The sequence below is a fragment of the Oncorhynchus kisutch genome, linkage group LG29 (assembly GCF_002021735.2).
Source record: "Oncorhynchus kisutch isolate 150728-3 linkage group LG29, Okis_V2, whole genome shotgun sequence".
Classification (NCBI taxonomy): domain Eukaryota; kingdom Metazoa; phylum Chordata; class Actinopteri; order Salmoniformes; family Salmonidae; genus Oncorhynchus; species Oncorhynchus kisutch.
In genome coordinates, this window is record NC_034202.2 from 17,061,236 (window position 1) to 17,073,765 (window position 12,530).

The following is a 12,530-nucleotide window of genomic DNA, read 5'->3' on the forward strand; positions in this document are numbered from 1 at the left end:
TATGACGTACTTTGAGATCACCGAAACTCCACCTGATGTGGTGGAAGTTGTCGACCCAGATCAGAACGCCTTCGAGGACCACCTTTAGGCATGGGCTGGAGGTTTTAGACCAGGTAAATGTTCTTGTCCACTGTTAATTTATTTTCTGGCCTTCCAAGAGATATATAAGAGATGTATTTGTAATATTATGAAATATAATTGCATTAATTTCTGTTATCAATCAAGGTGAGACTGAAGATGGACAAGACGCAGGAGAAACAGAAGGAGAATCACCGGAGGAGATTCAAGGGGACCAAGTGCGGGTTAATTATCCGGGTTAATTATTTGGCTTGGAAGAAGGACAAAAGGAAAGCAGACCTGGGAAACCTTGCTGCTCTTTTGCTCCTAGCTGGGGTCACCATCCGTTAAGGTGAATATAAAACCTTAGATGATAACTGTTTGCATTTGCCTCCTCGTGGTGGGCAACAACAGCAGTACCAACACTGGACCAGGGGTTTCTCCAAATAGCCAATCTCAAGGCTAACCACTGGGTCATGTAACAGCTGCTTCCATGTAGGTACGGTTAAGGTGTATAACTCCAGTGGTCATGACACCACCTTGGAGTTTCTCTCATCTCATCATCTTTTCCAGCGACCATCCCTTACCTCCCTCATCAACCCTCTGACATAAAACATTACAGACAGGTATCCTTTCTTTTCTGTCTGCCAATAACATTATTGCATGTCTAATCAAACATTTAAATTCAATAATTCAATAACTGTATTTTTACATACCTGATAAACCTGTAACCTGTGTGTTTGCTTGTTTACGTCTGTCTCCTACCCTGTTCCCTTTACTCTGCTCCTGTTCTCCAGGACCTAGGAGCTCTGCCTAACACCCAGACATGGATCCTCCTGATGTCCTCCATTAACAACCACCCTCCCAACTTTTCACTACATAAGCTTCTGTTGTTGTCATGTTGTCATTATCTGCTAAGAAAGAGCAAGAAAACTATCATACTGGGCATATAATGTGAGTTGCACAGATTAGCTAAAAACACTAGCACTGCAAACACTCAAAACAAATAGAGCAGCAGCGCCTGGACTTTGCAGTCTCCTTCTTCGAGTCCCCCTTCTGAGACTGACTGCCTGTTGAAAACAAGTGACATGCAGAACCTCCCATTCACACAGCACCCACCTACTCTCTATTGCACACACCATAATTACAATTTTCAGTCTATGATTGCCATCAGAGTGTACAAACAATATGTGAAAGTAGATTGACATCGGTGATTTTCAGGTCAGAGAAAGAAGACATGAATTGGAATTTCGAGTTGGATGACCCTTCAAAACAAAAAAAATCCTAGTCTGAGCTTTTTTTCCAGAGTTCCCAGTTGTATTGAATACACTAAAGTCAGAAGTCAAAGATTGCAGAGTTCCGAGCAAATTTTTTTATGTGCCGCTGGAGACCTACGCTACCTCTTATTTCTGAGTAGGGCTACCTCTAACAAAAAGGCTCTTGTGTCTGTATTGATCTGAGAAATAGGCATATCTACACAGTAATGGTGACTTGCTGCGATATCAACTAGCCTAATAATTTGTGTATTGGGGTGATATGCCTATTTTAGCTAAATCGACAAATGAAATTGATTAGGTTACTCTGGCAATTAAAAATATTTTTTACAAAATCATGTACATGTAGACGTTTGTAAGGCGCTCATGGTGAGATCTTTAATAATGAACAAAACAGACACTTCAACTAACATGTGACATATTGTAAGATCTTTCATAATAAACTTACAAGCAAACTGACACTTTCTGTGTCAGTGCCACATTACACCACATGAACACTACTAAACACTACTTGTACATGACGTGTCGTGTCACGTGATGTGAACGCGTCGTTGGCACTTTGAAAAAAGATGTTTGGTGACTTGATGAGAGGTATTGGTAGCGTCACGAGGCTTAATTCTGGCACTTATCACCCCCTATAGTCACCTGTAGAGTTCACTGCTGTTGACGTCAGGTAGGTAATAGAACTCCACTCATGCAGGCGTGGCCAAACGTCTCGCGGGTCTCTGAAAAGCGCTTTTTTGTTGAATGCGAACTATTTTTTAAATCGACAAACTGCTAAAATGAATAACGGTTTACTATTATCGTGAACATTTTAACAAGAGAGGAATTTATATGGTATTTAAGTCTACTTACGGAGCTTTAGCAAAGTCGTTTTCACATGTTTTGAACAAATTAGTTGTTGAAGGGCGTGATGAGGGACCGCCTGGGCGATTTGACAGCGGTGAGTATCACTATCGGAGAGAATAGAAATGTTAACTAGTTATTTCCATCTAGAAACTAGGACGTCTGCTTTGCGTTTCTTTTTCCTTCTCACTTTAAGTTTCAGTTAAATTCTTCATGAAAATGTGAATTGTTTCTGTCGAGTCATTTCGAGTCAACTACGACTCTTGTCTGTTACAGTACAGTCGCTGTAGGCTTTATTGAACTTTAGCATAAAATTAGGGAACTATTGGTATTGTCGGTTTCTTCGATGGCAACAGGTGTACTGTACGATAACTATCTCTCTCTCTCTCTATATATATATATATATATATATATGTATATGTGTGTTAGCCTTTTAATCCGTGTGCCAGCCAGGTAGGTTCGTGTAATGAGGGCCTACACCTAGCTACTATTGTCAATGTTACATTTAATTTATTATGAACTGTCGTGTTTCTTGTACCTATAAATGAGTTGGTCAAGGTTATTGATGCCCATGACTCCAAAGGTCCTTTTAAAATAAAACATATTTTTAACATTTTATAGCTTTAACTAAGGCTATTCTAATGTGAGTAACGTTATATTTTAGGAATTATTTTATTCTCCCTCTGGCATTACACTTCACAATGGTAGGACTGTGCAGTTAATTTTTCACAATGGGGTGCTGAAATAACATGTAATTGGCATGGCAGGCCTAGTATTTTCTTTGGTTACAGAGGCCTTCCACTGATCAGACAATTATTTTCACAGAACAGCAACAATAACCCTTTTAATGTGGATGATGATGATGGCACCATCACAGTGGATAACAATTCCCACAGGGATGACTTCTTGAAACAGGTAGTCTACTTGGAGCTTTAAGTTTGCATAGTCAAGCGTCTTCTCTAGCTCTGTTTGCCAAAGTCTAGCCAATGTGTGTTAAAATGTATTCTGTTTCTTGCTGACTGTTGATTCCTTTCAAATGTCACTGTAACCCTCAGTGAGGGTAATACAATGTTTTGATTATAAAAGCCTCTGTTGTGTGTAAACTAATGCGACATGTTGTTTGGAAGGTGGGGGAGGTGCGACGCCTCATCGATAAGATCTCTTCCCAGGTAGATGAAGTGGTGAAGAAACACAGCGCTATCCTCTCTGCCCCCAACCCTGAGGAGAGTGAGTATGGCCTCTTCACATCTGCACACATTCACACAAATTGTCTTAAAATGTGAAAAGTACAGGAAAACCACATTTTAATGAAAATAGTTCCTCTCCAGGATGTTGTCCAGTCTGGAAATGTCACATATTAAATACAAATGAGCCAGGCAGGAAACATGCCTATAACTCCAGCCCAACCAGCCTGCCCATTTCCTCTAATAGTCATCTGTTATTACTGGATTAAGGAAGTGCCAGACAACCTTTGGCTGCTGAGTCTTTTTTTTTTTTATTGCTTAAATGCTTCATATGTTTTCTGATGGAAATGGATGTCGATTTCACATTGAGAAATCTGTAGTCATATCTAGGCATGAACATTTTATTCTCTACGATGGCTCCAACAGAATAGCCTGCATTGGACTGAATGATATTAATATTATACAGCACTGTGGTGGAAGGCCAGGTCAATATGCCACCAACAGATTATAGATGTTCCCAGAACAGTTGTAAAAGGCAGCATGTAGTGACTTCAATTGGCACCTCTGACCAGTCACTCGCTGCCTTTGATGTGCTGTCTCCATGTTTCTCCCTTCAGGCACCAAAGATGAACTGGAGCAGCTCACCAATGAAATCAAGAGGAATGCCAACACAGTGCGGGCCAAGTTAAAAAGTGAGTTCATAATAAATCAACAATTTCCTGTGTGTATCAAGAATGGTCCACCACCCAAAGGACATCCAGCCAACTTGACACAACTGTGGGAAGCATTGGAGTCAACATGGGCTAGCATCCCTATGGAATGCTTTTGAGACCTTGTAGATTCCGTGCCCTGACGGCTGTTCTGAGGGCAAAGCGGTGAAACTCAATATTAGGAAGGTGTGTGTTCAAAAGTGAGTTCATAATAAATCAGTTAGACTGTAAGGTAGGGTATGAATGAAATAATATGTAAGTGGGAGAACTAGAGAGAACTATATAATGAGTTTGGGAACACTTCCCTCAATTCAGAGGGAGTTTAGTTTATAAGGGAGATTTGACTTGCAAATTAGTTGTATGTACAGGAAAGCTACTACTGCACACCTGGTCATAGGTAAACACATGGCTGGAATAGTATGACCCCCACTGCTAACAATTATAGATAAGATATCTGTATGTAGAGGTGTGTGTCTTAACTGCCTCTGCATGTATGGGAATATGTTAGGATTATGCATACATTTGTAAGTTGGACTAATTGTTTGCTTTCATATGCAAGTGTATGTTTGGAGTTTAAGTAATGTATTGATGCATACAGTATGTGTGTGTGCATTAGGTAATACACTGAGTGTTAAAAACATTAGGAACACCTGCTCTTTCCAGGAAAAGACTGACCAGATGAAAGCTATGATCTCTTATTGATGTTGCCTGTTAAATCCACATCAATCATTGTAGATGAAGGGGAGGAGACAGGTTAAAGAACCCTTGATGCAATTGAGACATTTTGTATGTGTCATTTAGGGTGAATGTGCAAGACAAAATATTTGAACGGGGGATGTTAGTAGGTGCCAGGCACACCAGTTTGAGTAAGTCAAGAACTGCAACACAGCTGGGTTTTTCACACTCAACAATTTCCTGTGTGAATCAAGAATGGTCCACCACCCAAAGGACATCCAGCCAACTTGACACAACTGTGGGAAGCATTGGAGTCAACATGGGCCAGCATCCCTATGGAATGCTTTTGAGACCTTGTAGATTCCGTGCCCTGGCGGCTGTTCTGAGGGTAAAAGGGGGTGAAACTCAATATTAGGAAGGTGGCCCTAATGTTTTGTACACTCGGTGTATATTGCGTCATGCTGACCGGGCCTTGCTTTGTGTTGGCAGCCATGCAGGACAGCCTGCCTGAGGATGAGAATGCGAACACAGCCTCTGTGGACCAGCGCATCCAGACAAACCAGGTCAGAACTGGACCACATGTTAACTACAATACATTTGTTTCAGACGTAGACCCTAATGGAGTTCTCTGTGTGTGCCGTTTGTCTCCCCACCTTCAGCACACAAATCTGATGCGCTGGTTTGTGGATGTCATGACGGTGTACAACGAGACCCAGATGTCCTTCAGGGAGAGGTGCAAAGGACGGATTCAGAGACAGATGGAGATCAGTGAGTGCTGGGTTTGCGCGCACAGAGAGAGAAACATTATTACCTTCTTAGCCTAGACAGTCACCTGTTTTCTGTGTGCTGTACATCTTTATCAGCAAACAGGAGTGTTCTGAGAGGGGGAGGTATACCCTGGCCACGCCCTAAGATTACAGAAAGGGGAGCTTGCAACAGGAGACACCTGTGTTTAGTGCTGCCTTAGCAACGGTTTTCAGGGTTGTCTGGGGGAGGGGTTGCAATATATGTAGTCAGGTGACCAGAGAAACAGGAGGTGTGCTCTTTAGTAACTGGTCTGCTGTTAGTGAGCCCTTGTAGTTAATTTGTGAAATGAGTTTTCCAATTTTTCTTTCTTGAAGCTGGGAAAGTGACCACTGATGAGGAGCTAGAGGAGATTCTGCACAGTGAAAATCCTGCCATCTTCACTTCTGATGTGAGTGGCATATTCTTAGAACACATGTATCACTTTACACAAATAAATCAAGAGATGTAAAAGTGAATTGAATTCTTGCACTCATTTCCTTCTACACGGTTACAGCTTTGTGGATTATTTTGCTCATAAATGTCTCCTCCTGTACTACTTCCTCCCTGTACAGATCATCTCCGACTCCCAGATCACGCGCCAGGCTCTGAATGAGATCGAGTCTCGCCATAAGGACATCATCCGCCTGGAGTCCAGCATCAGGGAGCTCCACGAGATGTTTATTGACATGGCCATGCTGGTGGAGACTCAGGTGAGATGGATGTCACAAAGGGAAAAATGACTTGGAACAAAACTGCTTTGTGTATAAATCCTCTATCCTATATAATCACATTTTGTCAATGTAATAAGCATATACGAATTTAAATATGGTTTCAAAGATCCCCTGGAAAACCTGTATTGTGATCTGTGTGTCCAATAGGGGGAGATGATCAACAACATAGAGAAGAACGTGAGCAGTGCAGCAGAGTACATCGGCGTGGCCAAAGTGGAAACCAAGAAGGCAGTGCGGTACCAGAAAGCGGCGCGCAGGGTAAGACTTTTCCCCCGTTTCCCCAGCCTTTTCAAGAGCAACACCACCGCCGTCCCCAACGAACCAAAACCCACTGCTGTCAAATGAGCCACTATAACCATAGCTTGTCCTGCTGCCACTGAACATGCCATTCAAGTTAGCACTGTGAATGAAGCTAATGTCCCGTTCAAGGTCAGCCAATCATTTGTAACGCTGTGAAGCTAATGTCGCACGCCTGAAGCTTTTATTAGATTTATCACCGAGAACCTAATCTCTCAGGAGCCTAGCGTCACATTTGATGAAGGGAAGATGGTATCACACCATAGAGCTTCCCGATAGGTTAAGCACAGAACTGCTATTGAAACTGCCTGTAGAAGTGTACAAACTGTGAAATGTTAGCCATGGCCCTTGCCTCTGTTTGTGTGATGTTTGTGCTGTTTACATGTAATGACCGTTGGAAATAAATGTGACTTTCAATTAAAACAGACAATTATTTGTATTAATGTATGTTTGGCCTAGTACACACTATTTTGACATAAAGCCTAACATTGTGCTTCTTGTTTGTTTTGGCAGAAGTATGTCATAATTGCCATAGTCGTGGTGATCCTGCTTGCTGTAATCGCACTTATCGTTGGTTTGTCTCTGGGTCTAAAACTGCCCTCAACCGCACAGCCTTAGGTAATTACTACTGATCTACACAGACAAACACTGTCTGTCCTGATTTAACACACACGTAGACAAATACTGTCATGTCCTATAGCAGTTTGCATTTAACTCTCTAAATGCAGTCCCGTTAGTCAAATACTGACCGGTTTATTACTATGGCAACTTATACGTAAGACTGTCCACCCCTGGCCTGTGGGCTATAGGAAGTAAGGGCCCTGAACTTTCCTTTTTTTACATTTATCTTTTAGTTCTTAATTCATTGCTTTTTTTAATGAGACTGTATACTATGTATTTGGACAATGCAGCTGATTCAATTTTCCTTTTGTTCCCCACTCCTTTTCCTGGACAGCTCTTCTTTTTCACAGAAAACGCTTTATCTTGCTATTGGTGGGGTTGTTAGTGTCATCGTTTTAGCCATTATTATGGGGTTGAGTGTCTCATAGTGATTTGTCCAAGCCCCCCCCCTCAAAAAAACAACCTTAAACAAAAACGATCAATATATGATCAGTCTCAACCTCATTCTTCCATCTGAAATATCTACCATGACCACTAATGCCTTGCTGGGTGAAGTGATTCCTCTCTCATGGAGTGAGTAAAAGCTCCAATGAGGAGTTTCTGCTGCGCATTTCAGAGGAAGAAGACAACTCTGCACCTGCAGTATCAACCAGAGGGTGGTGCTGAATCTCCTTTTTCACTTCTAAACCTTTTCAACCAGACATGCACTATGCACTTTTGACAAACACACATACACACAGCATATGTTTTACTATCCTTGTGGAGACCTAAAATCTATTTCTCCAAACTCCTATCCTTAATTCTAACCCTAAACTTTAGCCTAAAATAGCCTTTGTCATTTTGTAGGGACCTGGGAAATGTCCCCGCAAGGGAGAATTGTCCTTGTTTGACTATCCTTTTGGAGATTTCCGGTATCCATGAGAATAGATACAGAGCCTACACTCAGTTTACTTATAACCTCTGGTATTCTTTGAAATGGCATCAGTAAATCCCAGTTACATGTTTGTTTGTATTCCCTCTCCTGAATTGGTTGGATGTACTCCCTACTTGAAGATGTGTTCTATCAATGAATGTTTGACTGTTTCTTTGTGCCTCTTATTACATTTCGAGCTTTATCAAATATCTTTACACCACTGAACATTGCAAATGTATATTTTCAACTTTTGTAGAATTTATTTTTTATAGTCACCTGAACATGTATCTGCTGTTACTCGTTATTTATTTGTGCTGTATTTTGTTAACAGCTGTGATAATGAACTTGATATGACATTGCTGACTGAGTGCTTGCGGAGTTGAGACAAACATCATATTGTACTACTGCACCTGTTTAAAATATTATATTTCCATACATAAAACACTAAGCTCACACTAGCTATTGAGCACAGTGGATGTAATTTAAGTGTTGCAATTGTCAGAATTAATTTAGGAAGGTGGGACTGGTGTCAGGACGCACTTTATTATGCCTGTGGTTTTCATCAAGTGCCTTACAACAAATGACTAAGTTACCCACAGCACTGTCCAAGTCTGCAAGATATGACATCACTTGTCTAAAGTGAATCCAGCTGATTATGTAAAGTGTCTCTTTCAATGTTCTTTCACTTCAAAAGTATCTATGATAGCCAACCAAGAGAGAGCAAAAATAAAGCACTGTAAAAAAAAAGCTTTCCTGTAATAGTTCATGTCAATCCTGCTGTTTCATTGAAATCAAATTCTTTAATTTGAACATGTTTTGAGCAAAGTGAGGTTGATATTGCTACTCATCCTTGTTTTACTTTAACAACTCCTTCTGCCTCAATGAAAAGCTGTTTTTCTGTTGGTCACTGAAGAATCAAAGGAGCTGAACAATTATCCATTCTGGCTCCTGTCCTGGCTTTTACACTATATTACAACCATCTCCCTTACCTCCTCGCTCTCTGTAGTAGAGGTATCAGCAGCTCTAGCCCATGTATCCAAACACACTTACAGGAGGAGAGAGGGTATTTATCTGTGGAGGCTGGTGGGAGGAGCGATAGGACAGGCTCCTTGTAATGGCTGGAATGGAATAAATGAAACCATATGTTTGACTCTTCCTTTTATTCCATTTACAATGAGCCTGTCCTATAGCTCCTCCCACCAGCCTCCACTGGTATTTATAGTGTTGCAGTCCTCACCAGGAGAGACGGACACAGCCAGAACCTGCGCAGCTAAGTCTAGTGCCTATTTATAGATCCCACCTCATTAGACCTATACTCATTCTATATCCTTGTAATTTTAAGGTGTTTAACCTTTCTGCTTTCAATAGGACATGGTGTTATGAACAATAATTGAAAGTGCCACTTGTTCCAGTGTGTTGTACTGAATGTTGTTACAGCCCATGTCTATACTTTTGATATTGTAGAAGATGTCAGTAGGGATCACGATGACTATGACCTGAAATGAGTTCTGGTGATACTGGCATCGGGGCAGTTTCTCTAACGGCTACGATCACAGGTGAAATTCCCCTCTAGTCACTGTTTTCCTTTTCTCATTTTCTCATCCCTCGCTTCTGCTGCTGTATATGTGCCATATGGCCACACAGCAAGCAGCGCCGGGTGCAACAATGCTGGGATGAGAAAGACAACACATTGGGCTGTGTTTCAAGAATACAGATCTAATGAGAATCTCCTGCATTAGCACGTACCAACACACACCATAGGAACCATGGAAACTACTGAACCTGCTGTGTTATCTCTGGAGGCACGACACATTCAGACATGCAAATATTCACTCATTTGTATTTAGCTGGATACACGCAGTGATCTGCACACTACATCCTCTTACATTTGCCCTTTCTGCCACACAGCTGCCTTTATTACATGACTAAGGAGGACCAGACCAACTGATATCAAAAGAATACACTGCCAAGGAATGTCGGGTCATCTGCAGCAAAGAAGGGAGGAGAGACTATAGTGAAAAAGAGTTGATTACCACTGAGGTAAGACAATTTGAAAAAACATGGGAATCCATCCTCTGAGGTAATTATTTGTATGAGCATTGGACAAGTAACCGAAAGGTTGCAAGTTCAAATCCCCGAGCTGACAAGGTACAAATCTGTCATTCTGCCCCTGAACAGGCAGTTAACCCACTGTTCCTAGGCTGTCATTGAAAATAAGAATTTGTTCTTAACTGACTTGCCTAGTTAAATAAAATAAAACAAATTAAATGGTGTGGCTGAAATAGACAAATCTACTAATTTGAAGGGGTGTCCACATGCTTTTGTATATGTGGTGTATGTATGAACATCATTGCTTTTCCATTCTTATTATCTAAATGTAGAATCAAAATATACATGACTCAGGGGTAGGTATCATTGTTTTTTCTATTTTGTGAAAATCCTGCCTATAAATAACAACACAAGTGCTAATTGGTGGGTTGTGAGGGGGCAAGGGGTGGGTTGCAGTGGGGACATTCATTTCTCATGCCTACAACAATAGACCATGGTCGTGTTCAGCAGGCATAACATGGGGACTAATTTGAAATGTAATGAGGTACGCATTTCATTTCCTGCCGTTTGAAAACAACCCCAAGCTCTCTGTTTCTTCTTCTTCCTGCAGCAATACAAAAGCTCTCCAGGGTGAGTCATTAAGAAGCTGTGAGGTGTGTGAATTTGGCAGAGTATGTGTGTTTGCGTGCATGCACGAGTGTGCAGTGTGTGTGTGTGCGTGCATGTTCAAGGTTTAAAGGGAAGGCAGTCTGCTTTGGTTTGGGATAACATGACAGCTCTCCTCTAAGGCACCTTTTTTTAAAGCCACAAAATATTGGCATCTATTCTAGGCTAAAGAGTCAAATGATAGAATGTCATTATTCAGTGAGAAATTAGAACATGGAAATGTTCTAAATGACTAATGGGGTGAATGCATAGACTGATGTTTGCTTTTTCACCAGGTAGGTTAAAGCCTTGCTGTAAGAAACCCCACCAGCTGGAGAGAAAAAAAGTTCATGGGAACGTCTGAGGATGTGAATGTGAATGAATAAGAGCACTATTTCAGTGTTATCTGTACAATCAATCGAAGTTAGGCCCTGGAATGAATATTCTCAGAAATTGTGATAGTGTTGTCCTTGTGGTAGTGGGAAAAAAGGTGCTGACCACAATAAATACAGTACTTTAGCATTTAGGCAGATAAATTACATTTCTCATTTCGAACAGCTATTGTAGAGAACCGTAGTCTATTATCAACAATAAAATAAACCATTATTTTGAGATTAAGCCAAGGAGCATCTGAGTACTGATTATATAAAACCTGCGTGAGAATCTTCCATATCATCATGTTTCCTGGGGTTTTTGTAGCCTAATCTGTATAATTCTCCCCGGGATCTAAGCAGTATTAGAGTTGTGCCTAAGAACAACCCTTAGCCATGGTATACTTAAGCAATAAGGCACGAGGAGGTGTGGTATACAACCCTGAGCCGTGGTAAATTGCCCACATACCACAACCCCCCCAAGCTGCCTTATTGCTATTATTATATACCAATGTAATTAATGGTCATTATAAACCGGATGGTTCAAGCCCTAAATGCTGATTGGTTGAAAGCCATGGTATATCAGACCGTATACCATGGGTATGACAAAACATTTATTTTTAATGCTCTAATTACGTTGGTAACCAGTTTATAATAGCAGTAAGACACCTCTGGGGTTTGTGGTATATGGCCAATACAACACGGCTAAGGGCTGTGTCCAGGCACTCTGCACTATATTGGCAATATATCACACCTCGTGTCTTATTGCTTAAATATACCACACTCCCTCGGGCCTAATTGCTTATTTAACCCACTTAACCCCATCAGTCACCATACAATTGTGTTTGTGATGGCTAATGACAGTGACTGGATGGAAGGAGGAGGACAGGTGCAGAGCGGAAGTATGGAGAGGAAGATTTAGTTGTGGCTGATAAAAGCTGACCTGGCTCCAGCGGCTCCTCCTGTCATTGTAGTGCTGTGATACCATAATCCCCCTGCTCCCTCTTATGTAATGGACTGGAGAACACATTAATAATCCCAGCCTGCCTCTGTCTCTGTACACACACACACACACACACACACGCATACACAGTCAGTCAGTCAATGAGTGGGCGCAGCGAGCAGCAGAAGCGGCCTGTTGTGGGGATAGCCAGGGAGCTCTGGATGCATGGCAGCAGCACTGGTAAACTATGGACAGGTATCTGTATTACAGGGAGGTGAAAGGCTTGAGCACCAGGTCATTGGATTTACACCTAATCCAGGGATGAAGCCGTATTGTGTTTGTAATGTGAGTACAGTGTGCATATGTGTGAGCATGAGTATGTTTTTAAATACACAAAGTCTACATTTGTAGTGTGTCTGCGTGTTTTT

At 41.4% G+C, this 12,530-nt stretch overlaps 2 protein-coding genes across 3 annotated transcripts in view; both read left to right on the forward strand.

Annotated features, from left to right (window-relative positions):
* The first annotated feature begins 1,977 nt into the window (after window positions 1-1,977).
* LOC109874335 (syntaxin-2) lies at window positions 1,978-7,771 on the forward strand. The gene is made up of 11 exons (XM_020466196.2): window positions 1,978-2,274; window positions 3,003-3,092; window positions 3,305-3,404; window positions 3,979-4,053; window positions 5,236-5,309; window positions 5,406-5,514; window positions 5,868-5,941; window positions 6,105-6,242; window positions 6,411-6,521; window positions 7,074-7,178; window positions 7,516-7,771. Exons 1-10 carry the CDS (start codon window positions 2,245-2,247, stop codon window positions 7,176-7,178), a joined length of 906 nt encoding a protein of 301 aa, XP_020321785.1. The 5' UTR covers window positions 1,978-2,244; the 3' UTR covers window positions 7,516-7,771.
* Window positions 7,772-12,092: 4,321 nt separating this feature from the next.
* The window catches only part of LOC109873522 (RIMS-binding protein 2), a 102,585-nt gene continuing 102,147 nt past the window's right edge, over window positions 12,093-12,530 (forward strand). Inside the window, exon 1 of one of the 2 annotated variants that reach the window (XM_031809502.1) lies at window positions 12,093-12,447. The gene's annotated coding sequence lies outside the window, so the exon portion shown is untranslated. The remainder of the gene's footprint in view (window positions 12,448-12,530) is intronic. The other variant, XM_031809504.1, reaches the window with a different exon arrangement.